Source organism: Artemia franciscana, chromosome 4 (assembly GCF_032884065.1).
Source record: "Artemia franciscana chromosome 4, ASM3288406v1, whole genome shotgun sequence".
In the NCBI taxonomy this organism is placed as follows: Eukaryota; Metazoa; Arthropoda; class Branchiopoda; order Anostraca; family Artemiidae; genus Artemia; species Artemia franciscana.
Genome location: NC_088866.1, coordinates 15,494,375 through 15,518,789, shown reverse-complemented (window position 1 = coordinate 15,518,789; position 24,415 = coordinate 15,494,375). Strand labels below are relative to the sequence as shown.

Here is a 24,415-nt window from a genome sequence, read left to right as displayed (position 1 = left end):
AAAATGGAATTTTGATACTAATAGCTACATCAAAAGAATCGCATTTTAATGCTGATTTCAAATATATAAGTTTCATCAAGTTTAGTCTTACCCATCAAAAGTTACGAGCCTGAGAAAATTTGCCTTATTTTAGAAAATAGGGGAAAACACCCCCTAAAAGTCATAGAATCTTAACGAAAATTACATCATCGGATTCAGTGTATCAGAGAACCCTACTGTTCAAGTTTCAAGCTCTTAGCTACAAAAATGTGGAATTTTGTATTTTTTGCCAGAAGGCAGATCACGGAAGCGTGTTTATTTATTTATTTTTTTTTTCTTTTCTCTTTCCCAGGGGTGATCGTATCGACCCAGTTGTCCTAAAATGTTGCGAGAGGGCTCATTCTACCGGAAATGAAAAGTTCTAGTGCCCTTTTTAAGTGACCAAAAATTGGAGGGCACCTAGGCCCCCTCCCACGCTAATTATTTTCCCAAAGTCAACGGATCAAAATTCTGAGATAGCCATTTTATTCAGCGTAGTCGAAAAACCTTATAACTATGTCTTTGGGGACGACTTACTCCCCCACAGTCCCCATGGGAGGGGCTACAAGTTACAAACTTTGACCAGTGCTTACATATAGTAATGGTTATTGGGAAGTGTACAGGCGTTTTCAGGAGGATTTTTTGGTTGGGGGAGGGGTTGAGAAGAGGGGGATATGCTGGGGGAGCTTTCCATCAAGGAATTTGTCATGGGGGAAGAAAATTTCCATGAAGGGAGCGCAGGATTTACTAGCATTACTTAAAAAAAACGATGAAAAAAAAATATGAAAAAGTTTTTTCAGCTGGAAGTAAGGAGCAGCATTAAAACTTAAAACGAACAGAAATTATTACCCATATGAGGGGCTCACCTCCTCTTAATACCTCGATCTTTACGCTAAAGGATTTTTAGTAATGTCAACTATTTATTCTACGGCTTTTGCGATTCAGGGGTCATTCTTAATGAATTGGTACAAAATTATATGTTTTACTAATAAAAAGACTCGTAAAAAATTAAAAGTTCTAGTTGCCTTTTTAATTAACCAAAAAATTGGAGGGCAACTAGGGTTCCTCCCCTGCTCTTTTTTTTTACCAAAATCATTCGATCAAAATTATGAGAAAGCCCTGTAGCCAAAAAAAAAAAATGTAAATTTCGTTTTAATTATTCCTCTGCGGAGAGCCAAAGTCAAAACATGCATTGATTAAAATACGTTCAGAAATTAAATAAAAAAACAAGTTTTTTCAACTGAAAGTAAGGAGCGACATTATAACTTAAAATGAACAGAAATTACTTTGTATATGAAAGGGGCTGCTTCCTCATCAACGCCCCGCTCTTTACGCTAAAGTTTGTTACTGTTTTAAAAAGAAGAGTTGAAAGAAAGAGTCCTAGATACGTGATTGAAATAGCTGGAAAGGCTCTGCTCTCTTAGGAAGAGTTGGGGGAGGATTAATTCTAAAAAATTAGAAAAAAATGAGGTATTTTTGACTTACGAAAGAGTGATTGTATCTTAATGAAATTTCATATTTAGAAAGACCTCGAAACTGAGATCTCTTATTCTAAATCCCGACCGGATATAGTGTCATTAGGGGGGGGGGAATTTTGGGAAGCGCTTAAAGCGGAGAGATGAGGATAAAACTTGGTGGAAAGAATAAGCACAATTCCAAAATAGGTAACTGACATAACCGGACCAGATCCGCTCTCTTTGGTATGAAATGGTTTGATTCTGAAAAATTAAAAAAATGAGGTATTTTTAACTTAAGAAGGAGTGATCGGATCTTAATGAAATTTGATGTTTAGAAGGATATCGTGTCTCAGAGCTTTAATCTTAAATCCCGACCAGATCCAGTGAAGGGGAAGTTGGGAGGGCGGAACCTAAAATCTTGGAAAATGCTTAGAGTGGAGGGATCGGGATAAAACTTGGTGGGAAATATAAGCACAACTCCTAGATACGGGATTGACATAACCGGAAAGGATCTACTCGCTTTGGGGAAGTGAGGGAGGATTAATTCTAAAAATTAGAAAAAATGAGGTATTTTTGACTTACGAAAGAGTGATTGTATCTCAATGAAATTTCATATTTTGAAGGACGTCGAAACTCAGATCTTTTATTTTAAATCCCGACCGGATATAGTGTCATTAGGGGGGGGGCGGAAATTTTGGAAAACGCTTAAAGCGGAGAGATGAGGATGAAAATTGGTGGAAAGAATAAGCACAGGTCCAAGATTGGTGACTGACATAACCGGACCAGATCCGCTCTCTTTGGTGGAGTTGGGGGGGGGGAGAGTAACTCGGAAAAATTAGAAAAAAATGAGGTATTAGTAACTTACGAACGGGTGTTCAGATCTCAATAAAATTTGATATCTAGAATGATCTTGTGCTTTAGAACTTTCATTTTAAATCTCGACCAGATCTGGTGACATTGGAGGGAGAAACCAGAATTCTTGGAAAACGTGAAAATCGAGGTATCTTTCGAATGGGCGATCGGATCTTAATGAAACTTGATATATAGAGGAATCTTATGTCTCAGATGCTCCAAATTCAATTCGAATCGGATCCGTGGACATACAGGGTTGGAGGTGGGAAACAGAAATCTTGGAAACCGGAATTCTTGGAAAACGCTTAGAGTGGAGAGATCGGGATGAAACTTGATGGGAAGAAAGGGCACAAGTTATAGATACGAGATTGACGTAATATGTACGGATCCGTTCTCTTTGAGGGAACTGGGGGTTGTTAAATTGGAAAAATCAGAAAAATGGAGGTATTTTTAACTTAAGAACGGGTGACCGGATCTTAATGAAATTTGATATTTAGAAGGAATTCATGTCTCAGAGCTCTTACTTCAAACCCCGACCAGATTTTTTGAACTTGGGGGTAGTTTGAGGGGGAAACAGAAAATCTTGGAAAACGCTTATAGATGTCGTAGATACGTGATTGACGTAACCGGACTGGATCCGCTCTCTTTGGTGGAGTTAGGTGGTGGGGTTCAATGCTTTGGTTGTTCAGTTTTTTGGGCCCTCAAAAAGCCTTCTATGATGTTAAATTGTCTCGCTAGCAGCGAAGAAAAATAGGAAACTGCAATGATACCTATGTACAAAAAGTGATTTCTTTTCTTTTTCAAACCAGGGGACTGTAGCTTTTCTGAATAAGGTCTTCAGCCAGGACAATTTCTTTCGTTTACTTTTTGTTCCGACCCCACTCCGTTTTTTAGGGGTTTCGGGGTATTATTCGAAATTCCAATAAATTTGTTTTAGTAATAACTTTCTACTTTTAAGACTAATCGAAATAATATTTACTTTTCCAAAATCCGATACAAGAGACAATTTTTTCTCATTAGCCATTTCTTTTAATCGTACTTTTTTAGTTTTGGGTTACCATTGGCCGTTGTTCGTCCTTTATTAGGGGGACTAAGATTATTAGTTTTGCCCTTTCTCTTTAAATACACCGAACACCGCTATTAAACGCAACAAGAACGTTTTTAGTGAAGATTTAGAACCCCAGCCAAAGTTTAAAAATGCCTGAAAAGTTGTTGAGAATAAAAATTCCAAAGAAGAAATAATAATACATAAATGTCACATCGTTCTTCACTAAAGGGATAGAATTGAGGCCCTTTGAGTTTTAAATCTGGTTATCTTAGGTTTTAATATGGCTCTATACTTTCCTTTGAAAAGTTTTCTTTTAAATAATCAGGTCTAAAGCCAAATCTGGTTTTGTTAGATCAAAAATCAGCACATAGTTTATAGCAGACGTATTATCTGTCTCTATTAGGTTCATATTGCGAAACAAATGTAGTAATAATATACGCAGATAAAAATCCGAGCATGTTAGTAACGATAATATCGTCACCAATACATCATAGCCATGTTAGATTTTCATAAAGTGTCATAATCTGCCGCTATAAGAATATAATAATCGCAAAAATAACCTTGGAACTTGAAAATAAATCTAGATGCAACAAAAAATATTTACTTGCATTGTTTTTTTTTTAATTCAATTTAACATAAAGAGAGATAAGCACTATTGAAGCTACGATTTTATCTTTTAGACAAAATCAGACTCAATTATTACCTATAATTATTCAAACAATGTTTATTCGATTAACTGTAGAATATTCTGTGTTAGAACATTCTGTTTTTGAAAGAAACCCGAACCCACAGCTTTATATAAAAATGTCATGCAATGGAAAGAATTACTCCACTGACAAAGTGGAGAATGGCCACAAACCAATCTGGAATTATGCAGTGGATTTCGAAGTGAACGAAAATGAATTACTTGACATGAAGTTCCGAATGAAAGAGCAAAGAAAGATGCTAGGACTAATAAACAGAGGTAAGCGAGTTGGCAATGGTGGCATTACAATTAAAGAAGGGGAACTAAAAGCAGGTACATTCATCGTTGATATAAGAAAGAACAGATCACAGAAACCTGTCGCCAAACTTCACATTAAGGTGGAGGAACTAGATTCTAACACAGAAGAAACACCAGAAAATGACAATTTTTCACTGTCGTCAGTTGGCTCATCAACTACTATGGAGGAAGAAGAGCAGAAACAAGAAGAAAATAGTGAGTTACTGCTGAAAGATATCAATCAAGTAGCCCAAGTCAAGAAGCCTATCTTTGCTCTTCACAAGGATGAAGAAGGAAATCTTGGGCACATCAAGTGTGACAAAAATGAAGGAAGTAAAGATGATAGGAGCGAAACTGGAGGACAAGGGGAAGAAAACGCAGAACCAGTAAAGCATGAGACAGAAGAAGAACAAAGCAAGGACAAAATTAAACAAGAAAATAAGGTTGAGACCGAAGAGAAACAAGCCAAGGATAATACTGATATAACATTAAGTGAAGCCAAAAAGAAAGAAAATATAAAGTTAATAAAGACCGAGGAAGGTAATTTAAACAGTAGTGACAATATAAAGAATAAGTCCGAATTACTTAACCCACCTAACTTGTCAAATGAAAAGAATGAGACCGAGGAAATGAGCGGTACTGAAGAGCAAGGAAAAGAAAACCCAGAACCAGTTAAAAATGAGACAGAGGAAGAAAAAAGCATTGAAAAAATTAAACAAGAAATTAAAGTTGAGACTGAAGAGGAACTGGCAAAAGATGACAGTGAAATTACATTAAGCGAATCCAAAAAGAAAGAAAATGCAAAGTTAATAAAGACCGAGGAAGCCAATAACCAACCAATTAACTCGGCAAATGAAAAAAATGAGACCGAGGAAAAATCCGAATCATCTTTTCTTGTGGCTGCTTTAATAGGAGGTATTTCTGCCGCAGCTTTTTTCTACTGGTTAAGTCACTAGAAAGAGTGAATAGTGACTCTTAATTACCGTTTGGTTCAAACTTTCAATGGGATGGCTACTGCTACGTCCTTTGATTCTCATTATGCAGAGATTACATTTGAAACTAAATTTTGGATGCAATGGCTTTTGCGACACCAAAAATTACCCAAAATTTTGTATCTCTCTGAGAGACTTATAACTTACGGGACAAGTAGACAGGGCTCGGTTGAACTGAATAATACCTATACATGTTTTGAAAATCAGCCATGATTTTCAAAATTCCTCCCGGATATGTTCCTCCCGAACATATGATGTTCCGGGAGGAGAAGTATAATATGTGATATTCTTTTGAGTTTATTGTTTAGTGTATTAGTGGTGTCGGTGGCCAAGTGTTCTTTTTGTTTTAAGGATTTTGTTTTTCTACCTTCCCCACGGATAAGCTTTGCTTTTTAGGGGAAGTAGTAGTAATTTTTTTGATTGTCAATAAACCCTTCTCTCTCTTTCTCTCTCTAATAGTATATTACCTTCTGATTAATATATCTTCCCCCTTACACTCTCTGAAAGTTCCAATTTAAAACCCAAATCTACTTTTGAGATGTACCCTTTTGACAATCTGCATACACATAGTGTGTGTTTATATTTGTTTTAAATTTCCCCTCAATATCCTTTCAAATTTTCACCTTCATAAGCTTTGCCTTAATACTACTACTATTATGGCGGTAATGATAGTAGCAGGAGAAGTAGTTATGTTGTATTAGTAGTAACAATAACAGTAGTAGAAGCAGTAATAATGTCGGAGGTAGCATATATATGCTGCCTTTTATTAAGTTGAAAAACCCCCTCATGATCGCCCGGAAGTTTCATCTTGATACGCTAAGCCGCTCCAAAAATATTGCTGCTACACTTTTTCGACAACCTGTATGCTTTTAGTACGTTTTAGTTCAGTTCGATTTTCCTCTCAACTGGTACTTCAATACCCTCAGCCTTGGTATTAATTGCTAGAAAAGCAGTAGTTTTAGCAGTAGTAATAGAAGTTGTAGTGGTATCAGAAGTAGTAGTGGTAATTGTAGCAGTAGTATAAGTATTAGCAGTGTTTAATATTGTGTTTTGATCCATTGATCCATTGATTATCTCCCTTATTATTTCCTAAAAGTTGCAGATCAATGTACTCGGTCTTTTTATGGCACTTGGTATTTACAAAGTGACATATAGCGATCGCAATTTCTGTTGTCCTGGTTTTGCTATTTTGGGCACTTCCAGATAAGATAGGACAATAAAATTTGGTAGGCGTATGAAGGACCTGACAAGATTAAATTAGAAATAGTCGTTTCTCCGATTTGAGCATCTGGGGGGGGGCGAGTGGGGGCATGGTTAATTTGGAAAAATTAGAAAAAATGAGGTATTCGTAACTTACAAACGGGGGGATGAGACCTCAATAAAATTTGATATTTAGAAGGATATTGTGTTTCAAATCTCTTATTTTAAATCCCGACCGGATCTAGAGTCATTGGGGGGAGTTGGGGGGACCAGAAATCTTGGAAAACGCTTAGAATGGAGAGATTGGGATGAAACTTGGTGGAAAGAATTAGCATAAGTCCTAGATACGTGATTGACATAACCAGACCGGATTGGCTCTCTTTGGGGGAGATGGGGGGGGGGGTAGTTTGGAAAAATTAGAACAAATGATGTATTTTAACTTACGAACGGGTGATCCGATCTTAATGAAATTTGATATTTAGAAGGACCTTGTGTCTCAGAGGTCTTATTTTAACTCCCTACTGGATCCGGTCACACAGGGGGAAGCTGGAGGGGGGAAATCATAAATCTTGGAAAATATTTAGAGGGTAGAGATCGGGAAGATAATTGGTGGAAAAAGAATTAGCCCATGTCCCAGATACGTTATTGACGTAACCGGATTGGATCCGCTCTCTTTGGGGGAGTTAGGGGGATTTACTAGTTTGGGCACATCAAGATAAGCTAGGACAATGGAGGTTGGCAAGCGTATCAGGGACCAGACTAGGTTAAATTAGAAATAATCTCTTTTTCGATTCAACTATCTGGGGGGGGGGGGCGAGCAAACAAGATCTTTGGGAAGAATTTTATTTGCCGATAAAACAAATAATTGTTCTTCTTAAGTATGGCTTGTGGTCTAGGGGTATGATTCTCGCTTAGGATGCGAGAGGTCTCAGGTTTGAATTTCGGACCATCCCGATTTTTACATGAAGAAGATCCGAAACTAGATAAGTGATCAGTTTAGTGATCACTGAAAGTTGGCAAGCGTTATCAAGGACCCGACCAGATTAAATTAGAAGTAGTCGCTTCCCCGATTTGACCATCTGGGAGGAATGGAAGGACGGTTAATTCGAAAAAAATGAGATATTTTTAAATTACGAACAGGTTATCGGACCTCAATGAAATTTGATATTTAGTAGGGCCTCGTGTCTTAGAGCTCTTATTTCAAATCCCGATCGGATCCCGTGACATTGGGGAAGTTGTAGGGGAAACCGGAAATCTTGGCAAACGTTTGGAATGGAGGGATCGTAGTGAAACTTTGTGGGAAAAGCTCTTGGCTCTTCCAACCTCGTCACAAGTGCCATATGAGCTCTTGGCTCTTGTTTTTTAGCTATGCTCGTTTGGAAACCCGTATGCAAAAACTATTTTGATTTAGCTTAACACTTCCCTCACAATTATTCGAAAGGCTCACCTGAATGCCTTTTGTCTTCTCAGTAAGTAAAGGTCAAACATGCCCACCTTTCTTAATAAATTATAATATATACATAATCAATGATGAATTGCATAACTTTCAGTTTTCGCCCCATCGGGATTTGGGAGGAGGGATGACATCCCTATATATGTATTTAACTACGTAAAACTTGCGAATGTACAACATTCTTCGCTGTCCCATTGTCTGTGCATATAAATAGATTGTCAGGTTTACCGACTCTTGAACATGCAACATATAATAATATAATAATAATATTTATTTCTAACCCACTTACATCAAAAAGATAAATAGTGGAGTAACAAATTGAAGAAAAACGGAAAACAAATAAAAAAAAAATGTGATACAAAAAAAAACGAGAGTCAACAATAGACATTAATCATACAAACGGATCAGATCGTTGTGAGGCGACAAACGCCGATACGCCGTTTCTGAGAGCTTTTTGTGTAGATCAGTCAGCTTCTCAGTAATGTTCGGAAGATGGAACTTTTTGATTATCTTTCGATTCCTATACCACAGAGGAAGATAGAGAAGAAATTTACAGAAACGGAAATAAGAGGATGGAATATCGCTAAAATCTTTTTTCTTAAATATAGGGTAAAGCCCAGAAAGGTAAAGAACAGAATGATCAGAAAAAGTAGAATAAAGCTTACCAAGGGCAATACGATTGTATTTCCCTCGATTGGCTACAATTTTAGCCAATCGACTTGTCCATGGGAAAAACAATCCGTATTCAGATCTATACCTCATGATTCTAATGATTGCCCTTGAGCTTTGTTGATGGTGATTGCTAATCGAACATTCCCTGTGTCGCCGTCGTCATTTATATATCCCCCTGTGCCCCCGGCGTCCCCGTTGTAGTTGTTTCCCTGTGTCCTGGTCGTCATTTGTGTCCCGGTGTCCCAGTCTGTAATTTCTCTTTGAGTGTCGCGGTCGTCATTTATATTCCCTGTGTCCCGGTCGTCATTTTTGTCCCGGTCGTCATTTGTGTTCCGGTGTCCCGGTCTGTAATTTCTCTTTGAGTGTCCTGGTCGTCATTTATATTCCCTGTGTCCCGGTCGTCATTTTTGTCCCGGTCGTCATTTGTGTTCCGGTGTCCCGGTCTGTAATTTCTCTTTGGGTGTCCTGGTCGTCATTTATATTCCCTGTGTCCCGGTCGTCATTTGTGTCCCGGTACTTTGTTGATGGTGATTGCTAATCGAACATTCCTTGTGTCCCGATCGCTTTCTTTGTGAGTGTCCCGGTCGTCATTTATATTTCCTATGTCCCGGTGTCCCGGTCGTCATTTGTGTCCCGATGTCCCGGTCTGTAATTTCGTCAGTCGACAAACATGACGTCAGTCGACACACAAACATGACGTCACTCGACACACAGACAACTTATTTTTATATATATAGATAGATGTCTCGGTGTCCCAGTCGTCATTTGTGTCTCGATGTCCCGGTCGTCATTTGTGTCCCGATGTCCCTGTCTGTAATTTCGTCAATCGACAAATATGACGTCAGCCGACACACAAACATGACGTCACTCGACAGACACACAGACAACTTATTTTTATATATATAGACTAGCTGTTGGGGTGGCGCTTCGCGCCACCCCAACACCTAGTTGGTGGGGCGCTTCGCGCCCCCCCCTAAGCCCCCCGCGCGCGTAAGTCGTTACGTGCCATATTAGTTACGCGCCATTATAGTTGTGTCCCTGTGTCCCACCTGTGAATAGATAAATATAATATATATATATATATATATATATATATATATATATATATATATATATATATATATATATATATATATATATATATATATATATATATATATATATATATATATATATATATATATATATATATATATATATATATATATATATATATATATATATATATATATATATATATATATATATATATATATATATATATATATATAAATACTAGCTGTTGGGGTGGCGCTTCGCGCCACCCCAACACCTAGTTGGTGGGGGCGCTTCGCGCCCCTCCCAAGCCCCCCCGTGCGCGTAAGTCGTTACGCGCCATATTAGTTACGCACCATTGTAGTTGTGTCCCTATATATATATATATATATATATATATATATATATATATATATATATATATATATATATATATATATATATATATATATATATATATATATATATATATATATATATATATTATATATATATATATATATATATATATATATATATATATATATATATATATATATATATATATATATATATATATTTTTATGACGTGTCCCGGTCGTCATTTGTGTCCCGGTAACCCAGTCTGTAATTTCTCCTTGAGTGTCCCGGTCGTTATTTATATTCCCTCTGTCCCGGTCGTCATTTGTGTCCCGGTCTGTAATTTCTCTTTGAGTGTTTTTTCTTTTTAGTATTTTTTAGTTTTTTACATTTTTTCTTTTTTCAGTTTTCTTTTTCTTCTTTATTTTTCAGCTTCACTATGAAATACATATCGCCGAACCTTTGTTTTTTTAACTAAAATCTGGTAGGCATTGATGACCCTATCCAAGTCAAGATCCCAAACCCAATCATAACGCTATCATTTTCAGTTTTGATATGTTTTGACTCTCGCTGTCCAGGTGGATCTTCATCTAACTGCGCGGTTTTGCGTTCTTTAGCCTCAAGCCTGTTTCCTTGCTGTTCTTTTGATTCCTCGGCACGCTTTCTTTTCTGACTTTCTCTATCAGCAGCAAGTTTTTTGGCATAGACTCTTTGAGCATCTTCATCGGATATATATATATATATATATATATATATATATATATATATATATATATATATATATATATATATATATATATATATATATATATATATATATATATATATATGTTTTTAACTACGTAAAACTTGCGAATATACAACATTCTTTGCTGTCCCATCGTCTGTGCATATAAATAGATTGTCAGGTTTACCGACTCTTGAACATGCAACGCATAATGGTCCATGGGAAAACAATCCGTATTCAGATCTATACCTCATGATATTGAGGTATAGCAATCAATCCTCTATTGATTGCCCTTGAGCTTTGTTGATGGTGATTGCTAATCAACCATTTCCTTTGTTGCCGTCGTCATTTATATATCCCCCTGTGCCCCCCGGCGTCCCCGTTGTAGTTGTGTCCCTGTGTCCGGGTCGTCATTTATATTCCCTGTGTCCCCGTCGTCATTTGTGTCCCGGTGTCCCAGTCTGTGATTTCTATTTGAGTGTCCCGGGCGTCATTTATATTCGTCAGGATATTGTAGGGCATCGTAGCATCGATGAGTTTAAGCAATTCTTGTCAACTGATTGTTTCGCCTATAAAGAATATTATCTCGAGGTAAGAACTGATCACCGACCACAACGATTGCCACTTTGTTGATAGTTGCGTATCAGGAGGCATCAATTCGATTGCTGTTTTTAAGCAGAAGCACTAAATTATTATTTTTGTGGAAAAGATGATATATATAAATATATATATATATATATATATATATATTTTCTTTTTAGTTTTTTTGTAGTTTTTACCTTTTTTAGTTTTTTTCTTCTTTTGTATTAATGCTAAAGCCAAGGTTCAAACCTGGAGCCTCTCGGACATAGAACCTGAAACATAACGCTTTACCAACTCAGATACTTCGGCGTGAATACATTCGTTTTGAGCAGTTTCCTCGGGTGTTGCCATTGTAGGTTCTTCAGTCATTTTACAATTAGAAATTTCTCTTTCAACGGTCTTCTTACAATTAAAAATTTGTCTTTGAACGATATTCTTAAATACCTGTGTCCTGGTCGTCATTTATATTGCCTGTGTCCCGGTCGTCATTTGTGTCCCGGTATCCCAGTCTGTAATTTCTCCTTGAGTGTCCCGGTCGTTATTTATATTCCCTCTGTCCCAGTCGTCATTTGTGTTCTGGTCTGTAATTTCTCTTTGAGTGTTTTTTCTTTTTAGTATTTTTTAGTTTTTTACATTTTTTCTTTTTTCAGTTTTCTTTTTCTTCTTTATTTTTCAGCTTCACTATGAAATACATATCGCCGAACCTTTGTTTTTTCAACTAAAATCTGGTACGCATTGATGACCTTATCCAAGTCAAGATCCCAAACCCAATCATCATCGCTATCATTTTCAGTTTTGATATGTTTTGACTCTCGCTGTCCAGGTGGATCTTCATCTAACTGCGCGGTTTTGCGTTCTTTAGCCTCAAGCCTGTTTCCTTGCTGTTCTTTTGATTCCTCGGCACGCTTTCTTTTCTGACTTTCTCTATCAGCAGCAAGTTTTTTGGCATAGACTCTTTGAGCATCTTCATCGGCTTTTGCCATTGTAAGTTCATCAGTCATTTTAAACTTAAACATTAATAGATTTCTACGTGAACATATATGTCTTAAATATCTTTAATGACGTCACCGTCATAGCAAAAATGACGACAACTAACTTCATGACGCCAGTCGACACAGAAACATGACGTCACCTGATCCACAGACAGACAACTTATTTTTATATATATAGATAGATATAATTCTAAAATTGTCAGGTAATTTTCTATTTTGAAATAAAAACTAAAAATTATTGCTCAGACAACATAAATATTTTTGATATTTACATAATAGCTTTAGTGGTTCTGAACTGAAAACTAAACATGCTAATCAAATTGGGAATTGCAATCTTTTAGGTTGAAAAGGCAGATCCATTGGAATCATGAGAATGCGTGGAATAAGAAAAGCCTCACCCTCAAAAGGCCCTGTCAAGATTGTTGCCTCTATTACGTTATAACAGACATAACACGTCATTTGTGTCCCGGTGTCCCGGTCTGTAGTTTCGTTAGTCGACAAACATGACGTCAGACGACAAACAACTTCATGACGACATACAGCTCAATCCTTATAATGACGTCAGTCGACAAACATGACGTCAGTCGACACACAAACATGACGTCAGTCGACAGACAGACAAACAACTTATTTTTATATATATATATATATATATATATATATATATATATATATATATATATTTACATATATATATATATAAATATATATATATATATATATATATATATGTATATATATATATATATATATATATATATATATATATATATATATATATACTAGCTGTTGGGGTGGCGCTTCGCGCCACCCCAACACCTAGTTGGTGGGGGCGCTTCGCGCCCCCCCCAAGCCCCCCCGCGCGCGTAAGTCGTTACGCGCCATAATAGTTACGCGCCATTGTAGTTGTGTCCCTATGTCCCACCTGTGAATATAGATAGATATATATATATGGTTTAAACTACGTAAAACTTGCGAATATACAACATTCTTTGCTGTCCCATTGTCTTTGCATATAAATAGATTGTCAGGTTTACCGACTCTTGAACATGCAACATATAATGGTCCATGGGAAAACAATCTGTATTCAGATCTATACCTCATGATTCTAATGATTGCCCTTGAGCTTTGTTGATGGTGATTGCTAATCGACCATTCCCTGTCCCGGTGTCCCGGTCGTCATTTACATCCCCCTGTTTCCCCCGGTGTCCCCGTTGTAGTTGTGTCCCTGTGTCCCGGTCGTCATTTATATTCCCTGTGTCCCGGGTCCCGGTCGTCATTTGTATCCCGGTGTCCCGGTCTGTATATACATTCGTTTTTTAGTTTTGTTTTTCTCCTTTATTTTTTTCCTTTTTTTTTCTTTTTTAGCTTATTTAGATTTTTAGATTTTTTAGTTTTTTTATTAGTTTTTAGTTTTTTTTTCTTTTTAGTTTTTTTGTCCCGGTCGTCATTTATATCCCCCTGTTTCCCCCGGTGTCCCCGTTGTAGTTGTGTCCCTGTGTCCCGGTCGTCATTTATATTCCCTGTGTCCCGGTCGTCATTTGTATCCCGGTGTACCGGAGTTGTGTCCCTGTGTCCCGGTCGTCATTTATATTCCCTGTGTCCCGGGTCCCGGTCGTCATTTGTATCCCGGTGTCCCGGTCTGTATATACATTCGTTTTTTAGTTTTGTTTTTCTCCTTTATTTTTTTCCTTTTTTTTTCTTTTTTAGCTTATTTAGATTTTTAGATTTTTTAGTTTTTTTATTAGTTTTTAGTTTTTTTTTCTTTTTAGTTTTTTTGTCCCGGTCGTCATTTATATCCCCCTGTTTCCCCCGGGTCGTCATTTATACTCCCTGTGTCCCGGTGCTTTGTTGATTGCTAATCGAACATTCCTTTTGTCCTGGTCGCTTTCTCTTTGAGTGTCGTCATTTATTTTTTTCTTTTTTAGTTCTTTTAGTTTTTACCTTTTTTAGTTTTTTTTAGTTTTTAGTTTTTTTAGTTTTTTACCTTTTTTTAGTTTTTTTAGTTTTTTTTAGTTTTTTAGCTTTTTTATTTTTTTTATTAGTTTTTAGTTTTTTTGTAGTTTTTGCCTTTTTTTTAGTTTTTTTAGTTTTTTAGCTTTTTTATTAGTTTTTAGTTTTTTTTGTAGTTTTTGCCTTTTTTTAGTTTTTTTAGTTTTTTAGCTTTTTTATTTTTTTTATTAGTTTTTAGTTTTTTTTGTAGTTTTTGCCTTTTTTTTCTCTTTGAGTGTCGTCATTTATTAGTTTTTTCCTTTTTTTTTTTAGTTTTTTATTGGTTTTTACCTTTATTTTAGCTTATTTTTCAGTTTTTTCCTTTTTTTTAGTTTTTTTTATTTTTTATTTTTTTTAGTTTTTTACCTTTTTTTAGTTTTTTTAGTTTTTTAGCTTTTTTACTTTTTTTATTAGTTTTTAGTTTTTTTTGTAGTTTTTGCCTTTTTTTAGTTTTTTCAGTTTTTTTTTTAGTTTTTTATTGGTTTTTACCTTTATAGTTTTTTTAGTTTTTTAGCTTTTTTATTTTTTTTATTAGTTTTTAGTTTCTTTTGTAGTTTTTGCCTTTTTTTAGTTTTTTCAGTTTTGACGTCACCTGATCCAGTTTTTTCAGGTGACGTCACCTGACACATCCATCCATCCATCCATCCACAGACAACTTATTTTTATATATATAGAAGATATATATATATATATATATATATATATATATATATATATGTATGTATATATATATGTATATATATATATATATATATATATATATATATATATATATATATATATATATATATATATATATATATATATATATATATATATATATATATATATATATATATATACATATATATATGTTTTTAACTAAGTAAAACATGCGAATATACAACATTCTTCGCTGTCCCATTGTCTGTGCATATAAATAGATTGTCAGGTTTACTGCCTCTTGAACATTCAACATTTGTGTCCCGGTTTCCCAGTTTGTAATTTCTCTTTGAGTGTCCCGGTCGTTATTTATATTCCCTGTGTCCCGGTCGTCATTTGTGTCCCGGTGTCCCGGTCTGTAATTTCTTTTCAAACAATCCCTATGTCCCGGTCGTCATTTATATATCCCGCCTGTCCCCCCGGCGTCCCCGTTGTAGTTGTGTCCCTGTGTCCCGGTCGTCATATATATTCTCTGTGTCCCGGTCGTGATTTGTGTTTGGGTGTCCCAGTCTGTAATTTCTCTTTGAGGTTCCCGGTCGTCATTCGCGCCACCCCAACACCTAGTTGGTGGGGCGCTTCGCGTCCCCCAAGCCCCCCCCCGCGCGCGTAAGTCGTTACGCGCTACATTAGTTACGCGCCATTATAGTTGTTTCCCAGTGTCCCACCTGTGAATAGATATATATATATATATATATATATATATATATATATATATATATATATATATATATATATATATATATATATATATATATCTATATATATAAAAATAAGTTGTCTGTCTGTCTGTGGATCTGTGGATCAGGTGACGTCATGTTTCTGTGTCGGCTGACGTCATGAAATTAGTTGTCAGGTGACGTCATGTTTCTGTGTCGGCTGACGTCATGAAATTAGTTGTCGTCATTTTTGCTTTGACGGTGACGTCATTCAAGTTATATAAGACATATGTTCATGTAGAAATCTATTAATGTTTAAGTTTACAATGACTGATGAAGATGCTCAAAGAGTCTATGCCAAAAAAATTGCTGCTGATAGTTCCTCGGCACGCTTTCTTTTCTGACTTTCTCTATCAGCAGCAAGTTTTTTGGCATAGACTCTTTGAGCATCTTCATCTGTCATTGTAAACTTAATCATTAATAGATTTCTACGTGAACATATGTCTTATATAACTTGAATGACGTCACCGTCAAAGCAAAAATGACGGCAACTAATTTCATGACTTAATTTCAGAACTTAATTTCTGTGTTGACTGACGTCATGAAATTAGTTGTCGTCATTTTTGTTATGACGATGCTTAGTATATTGTAAAACACATTAATTTGGTTAATAATATACCATTTAAAACACCAAAATGAACATGCTGGAGTAGTCACTCGGTGAGAGAGGGTGTCAGAACGGAGAATGAAGGTCCCAGGTTCAAATCCTGGTTAGGCTAAAAAAGGTAAAAATCTAAAAACTAAAAAAAAAACTGAAAAAACTAAAAAAGGCAAAAATTACAAAAAAAAACTAAAAACTAATAAAAAAAAATTAAGAATAAAAATAAAAAAAAATAAAAAAAGATAAGAACTAAAAAAAAGTAAAAAGAAAAAACGAAAAAAAACTAAAAAAGCTAAAAAAAAGGTAAAAACCAATAAAAAACTGAAAAGAAAAAAAGGAATAAAACTAAAAAAATGTTCATCTAAAAAACTAAAAAAAACTAAAAAAGGTAAAAACTAAAAGAACTAAAAAGAAAAAAAACTAAAAAAAGGAAAAAAACTGAAAAATAAAGGAGAAAAAGAAAACTAAAAAAATATAAATAAAAATAAAAAAACTAAAAAGATAAAAACTTCAAAAAAAACTAAAAATAAAAAAAAAAACTAAAAAACCTAAAAAAAGGTCAAAACCAATAAAAAAAACTAAAAGGAAAAAAGGGAAAAAATTAAAAATTTATTTCATCATATACCAATTCAAAAACGAATGTATACCGGGATGACGACCGGGACACAGGGTCGTCATTAATGACGGAGACGTCATTAATGGTATTTAAGACATTTGTTCACGGAAAAATGTTTAATTGTAAAATGACTGAAGAACCTACAATGGCAACAGCCGAGGAAGCTGCTCAAAGAGTTTATGCCAAAAAACTTGCTGCTGATAGAGAAAGTAAGAAAAGAAAGCATTCCGAGGAATCACAAGAACAGCAAGAAAACAGGCTTGCGGCTAAAGAACGCAAAACCGCGCAGTTAGATGAAAATCCACCTGGACAGCGAGAGTCAAAACATATCAAAACTGAAAATGATAGCGATGATGATTGGGCTTGGGATTTTGACTTGGATAAGGTCATCAATGCCTACCAGATTTAAGTTAAAAAAAACAAAGGTTCGTCGATATGTACTTCATAGTGACGCTGAAAAATAAAGAAGAAAAAGAAAACTGAAAAAAGAAAAAAGGTAAAAAACAAAAAAAAAACTAAAAAGAAAAAACGTCATTCGTGTCCCGGTCTGTAATTTCTATTCAAACAATCCCTGTGTCCCGGTCGTCATTTATATATCCCGCCTGTGCCCCCGGCGTCCCCGTTGTAGTTGTGTCCCTGTGTCCCGGTCGCCATTTATATTCTCTGTGTCCCGGTCGTGATTTGTGTCTGGGTGTCCCAGTCTGTAATTTCTCTTTGAGGTTCCCGGGCATCATTTATATTCCCTGTGTCCCGGTTGTGATTTGTGTCCCGGTATGTAATTTCATCAGTTGACAAACATGTCTCGGTGTCCCGGTCGTCATTTGTGTCCTGATTTCCCGGTCTGTAATTTCGTCAGTCGACAAACATGACGTCAGTTGACACACAAACATGACGTCACTCGACACACAGACACACAGACAACTTATTGTTATATATATAGATTTCAACTATGTTGAACGAAATGGCTATCGCAAAATTTGATTGGATGTGTTTGGGGAAATAATAAGTAGAGGGGGAGGATGATTACCGACCAATCACTTTTAACCATTAAAAGGGGTGCTAGAACTCTCAATTTCCAGTCAAGAAGATCTTTTTGAAGTTTCCACAGCAACTTCTTCAATAAAAATTTCCTTGCTAAAAAAAAGTTAATAATAATTTGGGTCTACTTAATTCTTAATTTGGGCAGTATTATTGCATTGCCTATGATGAGATACAGCTTAATGAACATTTAAACTATGTCAGGTCTCAACGATCTAGGTGAAACACTTATCATTGCGGCACCACAATGTATTTCCATTCTTAAAAATATGTCAAAGATGACACATTTTGGGAAACTCTTTATTTAAATGGCACCGAATCAGACTTCTTGATCAGAAAAAATCAACTGCGAAAACCATAGCAACAATGTCGAATAAAAAAGACAAATTTTTGAAAATTATGCATGCAGTTTGACCTTATTGAGTTAATTTTACATGATTACATGTTTTAGAAGCATCCAATTATTAAGTAGGCCTACTGTAAAATAAGATTTGAACCTAAATGAAGTAATATCGACCTTTTTAGAAAGTAGTAGACTTTGGTGAATGAAATTTTCAATTCTGTGTTGAACAGTCATTCATAGGCTATAATTAATCACTTCCTGGTGGAATTATAGACGAGGAGTGCCCACGGTAAAATTCTAGTTTATCTAATTTTCACTATCTTGGAAAGAAATTAGGGTAGGGAAATGAAACTTTTAGGGATGGTTCTACAGACTAAAGTATGTCCTGAGAAGGTATTTTGAAGTTCCTACCTCTAATCCTTTTCTCTCTATAGAGGGCAGTTACTTTTGATGATCCTAAAGAATTCTTTTGCTATGAAAGAGAAACCTTGCAAAACAAATCTCCTGCTTAAATGAAACTGTTTTTAAGTTTTACAACTTTGCTCAATCTCAATTTATATGTCTTAAAATTCTACTCAAATAACAGGAATTACATTTTCAAAGCTAAAACCAGAGAAAAAGAAACTTATAACTTAAACTTAAGATAAATTGTTGTTTTGTCAAAATTTCAGTAGGTAGGCTATAGACCTGTCAAGTAGGCTAGGCAAAATTTCTAAGACTTAGACATCAGAAGAGGGCTAACATGAAAGCTTTGCAATACCTTTCCAGAGTAGCCTCATTACTGAATGTTTCATTTTTCCTAACTCCCTTCCATGGTAGAAAAAAGTAGCTAAACTAGAATTTTTACCAGAGATTATTGATACTTAAGAAAAAACTAAAGATAGAGGTAAATACATACTAATGTAGTGGTTGGCCTCCTCAGAAGGACTCTCTGTAAAATTCTGAAAGCAACTAGGGTAGGCTAGGCAATAAAATGTTCTAGAATACATTGGCTAGCAATAGCCTATATCACTCCTAAAAAGTATTTCAGTTGTATTGTATTGGATTAACAATTCTTCTTAATTGCTAACACAGAATAGCTAGAAACCCCTCAAAATGATGTCTGTTTTGTTGTGATGTGATATTCAAGGGTATTAGGCACTTGATTTAAAAAATTCTGCTTGCTCTCAAAATAACATTTTACTATTAAGACTGATGAAAATAATGATTATTTTTCTTAAGCCCATTATTTTATGTGTTTTTAAACATGGTTACTATAGGCTGCTTTGAGCCCTTTAAGAGCTCAAATTTAATGTACCCAGAAGCAATTATGGAATTTGGAAAGATTGTGAAAAAACATCAGGCAATGTCTTTACAAAGGGGAAAAAAAAAAAACTCAAATTGAATGTACCCAGAAGCAATTATAGAATTTGGAAAGATTGTGAAAAACATCAGGTGATGTCTTCATAAAGAAAAAAATTTCCTTCATTAAAGGAAGAAAATACACTTGAAATGTTTTAACTTTAATAAGTCAAAAATTGCTAAGACTTCAAGGAATGTGATGGAATTAATGCATGTTTTTTTTCCAGTAAAATGCCAATTATGTTCTGGTCTTGAGGAACCATGAGGGTTGTCAGCTCTACTCTTATTAATTTCTGCTTGTTTGAATTTAACTTGGTCATTTATTGTAATTTCTTTTTGTTTTAGGTTTAGTTTATTTATTGATATTGATATGTGGTATTTTTATGCTTGGTAGATTATTCAATTTTATTTCTGCTCATTTTTGATTTAATAGAGTTTTGTACCTTTCTCTGAAACGCTTATTTTGAGGAAAAAGTTAAAAAAATTACAAATGCAAAAAAGATTTTTGCAAGTGAGCCAGCTTGTCACTGTGCAGCCATTGTTGATTCATATTTGCTTAGAGTTTCTGCTTTACACAATTCAATTTGAAAATATCTTGATCCCATAAGCACCACTTCTTCAAATACTCCCAAAGCTTTTGATACCCCCTTTTGAATGGTAGAATTTGCTTAGAATGAATTTGCTGCACCAGATCCAACTTTAGAATCTAAATATGAATTCAAACTTGATGAATTTTTATCTGTTTACCCAGAATCTTGCTATGTTGTTACAATACAAACCATAATAATGGCAGTCACCAAGTTCAAATATACAGCTTCATTTGTTATAGATAATATTAATGAATTTCAAGTTATCCATGGAACCTCTTTGCTCATGTTACACCTAGGATTGCTCATGCACATGATTTTTGATGCTTTTACATTACTGTTGTCTTTTTACATTGATGATCTCATTCCTATCCCAAAGAAAGGCCAATCTAACATTCAGTGTTTGACTTTAAGGCCTATAACAATCTCTACTACATTCTGTAAACTGTTTGATCTGCTTTTTGTTGATGAATTAAAGGATAAATGTAGCATTCCACAATACCAGTTTGGCTTTCAGAATAAAATAAGGTACATTGATTTCCTTAGTGTTGTAGCTAATGTCCTAATAGAGGCTTAACTGGCCCAAGAGGGTCCTATTCTAGTAGCACACAATGTCAGGCATGCATTTGACTCATTAGTACATAGAGCCATGCTCTTTCATACTGCAAAAAGAGGTTTTCACCCCTCTATTATTTGTACCATGAGAGATTTATGTTTGCAGCTTAAAGTATGTATTAAAATTACAAATCCATTTAACTTGCCAGTTTCCAATTCATCTAATGTATGCTCCACAAGATAGCTTTTCTTGTCCCAAAAATCCCCCAAATGATCTGAACAGTTTTGTCTCTGTATATAAAGATATACATCAAGGTGTTATCACTGTACCTTCTCTTTTTAATAAAATTTTCCTAGATACTCAATCAAAATGCATATCTTCATGCATTGAGGAAACAACAAACATGACACTTGTCTGTTATGCAGATGATGCCCTTAGTTTTAGCAGGTCATTACAACATATTGAAGAAAACTTCAGAATACTTGAGAGTGAATATTCTAAATTGGGGCTGGAAATTAACTCTGTGAAATCAGATGTTCTTTTATTTAACTAGGATAATCTGGGTCCCACATTTTCAGTCTATTTGGAACATTCTTTTGGAAAGCCAGTTGAAGAACTTGTTTATTTTGGTCTTCCAATTGGCCCATCCCTAAAGCAAACTTGCTTGCTGCTGATTTCCCACCTTGAAAAAAATGTGGTGCATCTTATGCTTCAGTTATCTGAAATGAATAACATTTCAACCAAATAATCCTTGCTAAACTGTAATTCACCAGCTCTGCCACATTTTCTGTATACAGCACCATTTTGGAAGGTTTTCTCACTAACAAATAAATGCAAATTCTGTTCAGTATATTTCAAATTTGCAAAATATTTACTTCATTTACCCTTGTGAATGCAAAATTTAGCATTAGTCTGTAATTATGAAATAGCTAGCCCAGCAATAGCTCTAGCAAAATGTGTTAGGAAACACAATCATAACATCAGTTTTCATCCATGATATCTCCTTCTTATACAGTGATTTGTAAAGTTGTATGCTTGTAAAAGTTGTTCAGTGTTTTATAGATATTCTTTATTAATTGCTCTGAAAGTTGTGATGTCTCTTTTTTGCTTTCTTTTATTTCTTTTTTGTTATTTTCTCTATGTACTCCATCTCTCTGAGTGTCTCTTAGAGTAGTGTTTATCTCTAAGAGTATTCTTTAATTTAGTTTTATGCTTCCTCTAATTGATGTGAAAACAAAACTTAATACCTTCCCCAAAAAATTATATCTATGCTCTTTGATAATCTGGATATACTTACACTCGTTTGATTTAGTTAAATTGTCAACTTAATGCCCTCAGTTGTTCTTGGAATATTGCTGAAATGTCTTATTTTCAATTAGCATACACACTGTAAGTTTTGAGTTAGTCTTAAAGTAACATTTAGTTTTAAAGCATAATGTGCAAATTCCATAACTGTGGAGGTTGACATACCTAATATCTCTAGAGACATAATTACCAGACCTGTCAACTATACTGAACAAAATGGCCATCTCAAGATTTTAATTGGAAGAAAAATTATGGGCTAAGGATTAGGGCTGCTTGCCCTCTAACCATGTTTGACTCTCAAAAAGGGCACTAGAACTTTTAATCTCCATTAAAATTAGCTCCTTTAAAAGTTTCACTGGCATAACTTGGTATGATATTGTAGTATTGCCCATGATATTGCTTATATGGGTTTTTGAAAGCCTGCCTGTATATAGTCTTTTTGTTTAATAGAACCCCCTAAATCTACACTGAAAGTTTTACCTTAATACTCTTAGTATCATTAGCTACAGTAATTGTAGAAGTAGTATTAAAAGTATACACATAATATCTTCTGGCTCGTCCAAAATCTACAATAACTTACTCTGAAAGATCTAATTTATTAATGTATGCTGCTTCTAAGATAATGTTTTGCTGCCCTTTTGACAATCTACATGCTCATAGTTTGTTCTGATTTAGTTTAACATTTGTCTAAATTTTCTTGAAAGCTTAAACTTAATTGACTAAGCTTCAAATTAAAGCTTAATACCATCAACCATTCCTGAAGCATTGCCAATACAACCTTGTAAAAACCTGTGTGAGTATAGTTCTTTTTTTATTTAGTTCAATATGGCACAAAATTTTTGCCTTAATACTCTTAGCTTTAACAGCAGTAGTAGTAGTACTGGTAGTTAACGTAGTAGCAGACTTAGTAGTAGCAGTAGAAATAATATTATTACCCTCAGCTTTAGTAGCAATTAAATAAAAAAAACAAGTTTTTTTTAACTGAAAGTAAGGAGCAACATTAAAACTTAAAACAGACGGAAATTACTTCGTCTATGAAATTGGCTGGTCCCTCCTCAACGCCCCGCTCTTTATGCTAAATTTTGACTCTTTCTCTCAACTGTACTTTTTAAAACAGTTTTTTTTATTTAATTTCTGAACGTTATTGAATTAATGCATGTTTTAATTTTGGCTCTCCACAGATGAATAATTAAAACAAAATTTGCATATTTATTTTTTTGGCTAAATGGCTTTCTCATAGTTTTGATTGAATGATTTTTGAAAAAAAGGAGCGGTGGAGGAGGCCTAGACACCCCCCAGATTTTTGATTACTTAAAAAGGCAATTAGAACATTTAATTTTTTACAAACGTTTTTATTAGTAAAAGATATACGTAACTTACGAATTAGCTTACGTAACGAACTTTTGTATTCGTATGTTTTTATTACGTATATGAGGGGGTTTACCCCCTCAGCAGTACCTCGCTCTTTACAACAAAGCTTAAGTTTTGTCCCAATTCCTTAAGAATGACCCCTGAATCACAAAGGCCATAGAATAAATAGTTGAAATTACTAAAAATATTTTAGCGTAAAGAGTGAGGTATTGAGGAGGGGACGAATCCCCTCATAGGCGTAGTAATTTTTGTTCGTTTTAATGCTGCTCCTTACTTTCAGATGAAAAAACTTTTCCACATTTGTTTTTTTATTGTTTTTTTTTAAATAATGCTAGAAAATCCTGCGCTCCCTTCTTGGAAATTTTCTTCCCCCATGACAAGTTACTCCATGGAAAGTTCCCCCAACATATCCCCCTCTTTTCAACAACTCCCACCCTCCAACCAAAAAAATCCCTCTGAAAACGTCTGTACACTTCCCAATAACCATTATTATATGTAAGCACAGGTCAAAGTTTGTAACTTGTAGCCCCTCCCATGTGGACTGTGGGGGAGTAAGTCGTCCTCAAAAACATAGATAAAAGGTTTTCGACTATGCTGAATAAAATGGCTATCTCAGAATTTTATCCAATGACTTTGGGAAAATGATTAGCATGGGAGGGGGCCTAGGTGCCCTCCAATTTTTTGGTCACTTAAAAAGGGTACTAGAACTTTTTTTCCGTTAGAATGAGCCCTCTTGCAACATTCTAGGACCACTGGGTCGATACGATCACCCCTGGAAAAAAAACAAACAAACAGATAAACACGCATCTGTGATCTGCCTTCTGGCAAAAAATACAAAATTCCACATTTTTGTAGATAGGAACTTGAAACTTCTGCAGTATGGTTCTCTGATACGCTG

At 35.0% G+C, this 24,415-nt stretch overlaps 1 protein-coding gene across 4 annotated transcripts in view; it reads left to right on the top strand.

Annotated features, from left to right (window-relative positions):
• Positions 1-18,375: 18,375 nt before the first annotated feature.
• LOC136026043 (double-strand break repair protein MRE11-like) overlaps positions 18,376-24,415 on the top strand; it is a 73,614-nt gene continuing 67,574 nt past the window's right edge. The window contains exon 1 of one of the 4 annotated variants that reach the window (XM_065702213.1): positions 18,376-18,437. Coding sequence is in view for 1 of the 4 variants with exons in the window: in XM_065702211.1 (XP_065558283.1) it covers positions 18,449-18,482 (34 nt within the window). In the remaining 3 variants the exon portion in view is untranslated. Of the gene's footprint in view, positions 18,483-24,415 lie in introns of all 4 variants that reach the window. The other 3 variants (XM_065702212.1, XM_065702215.1, XM_065702211.1) reach the window with 3 other exon arrangements.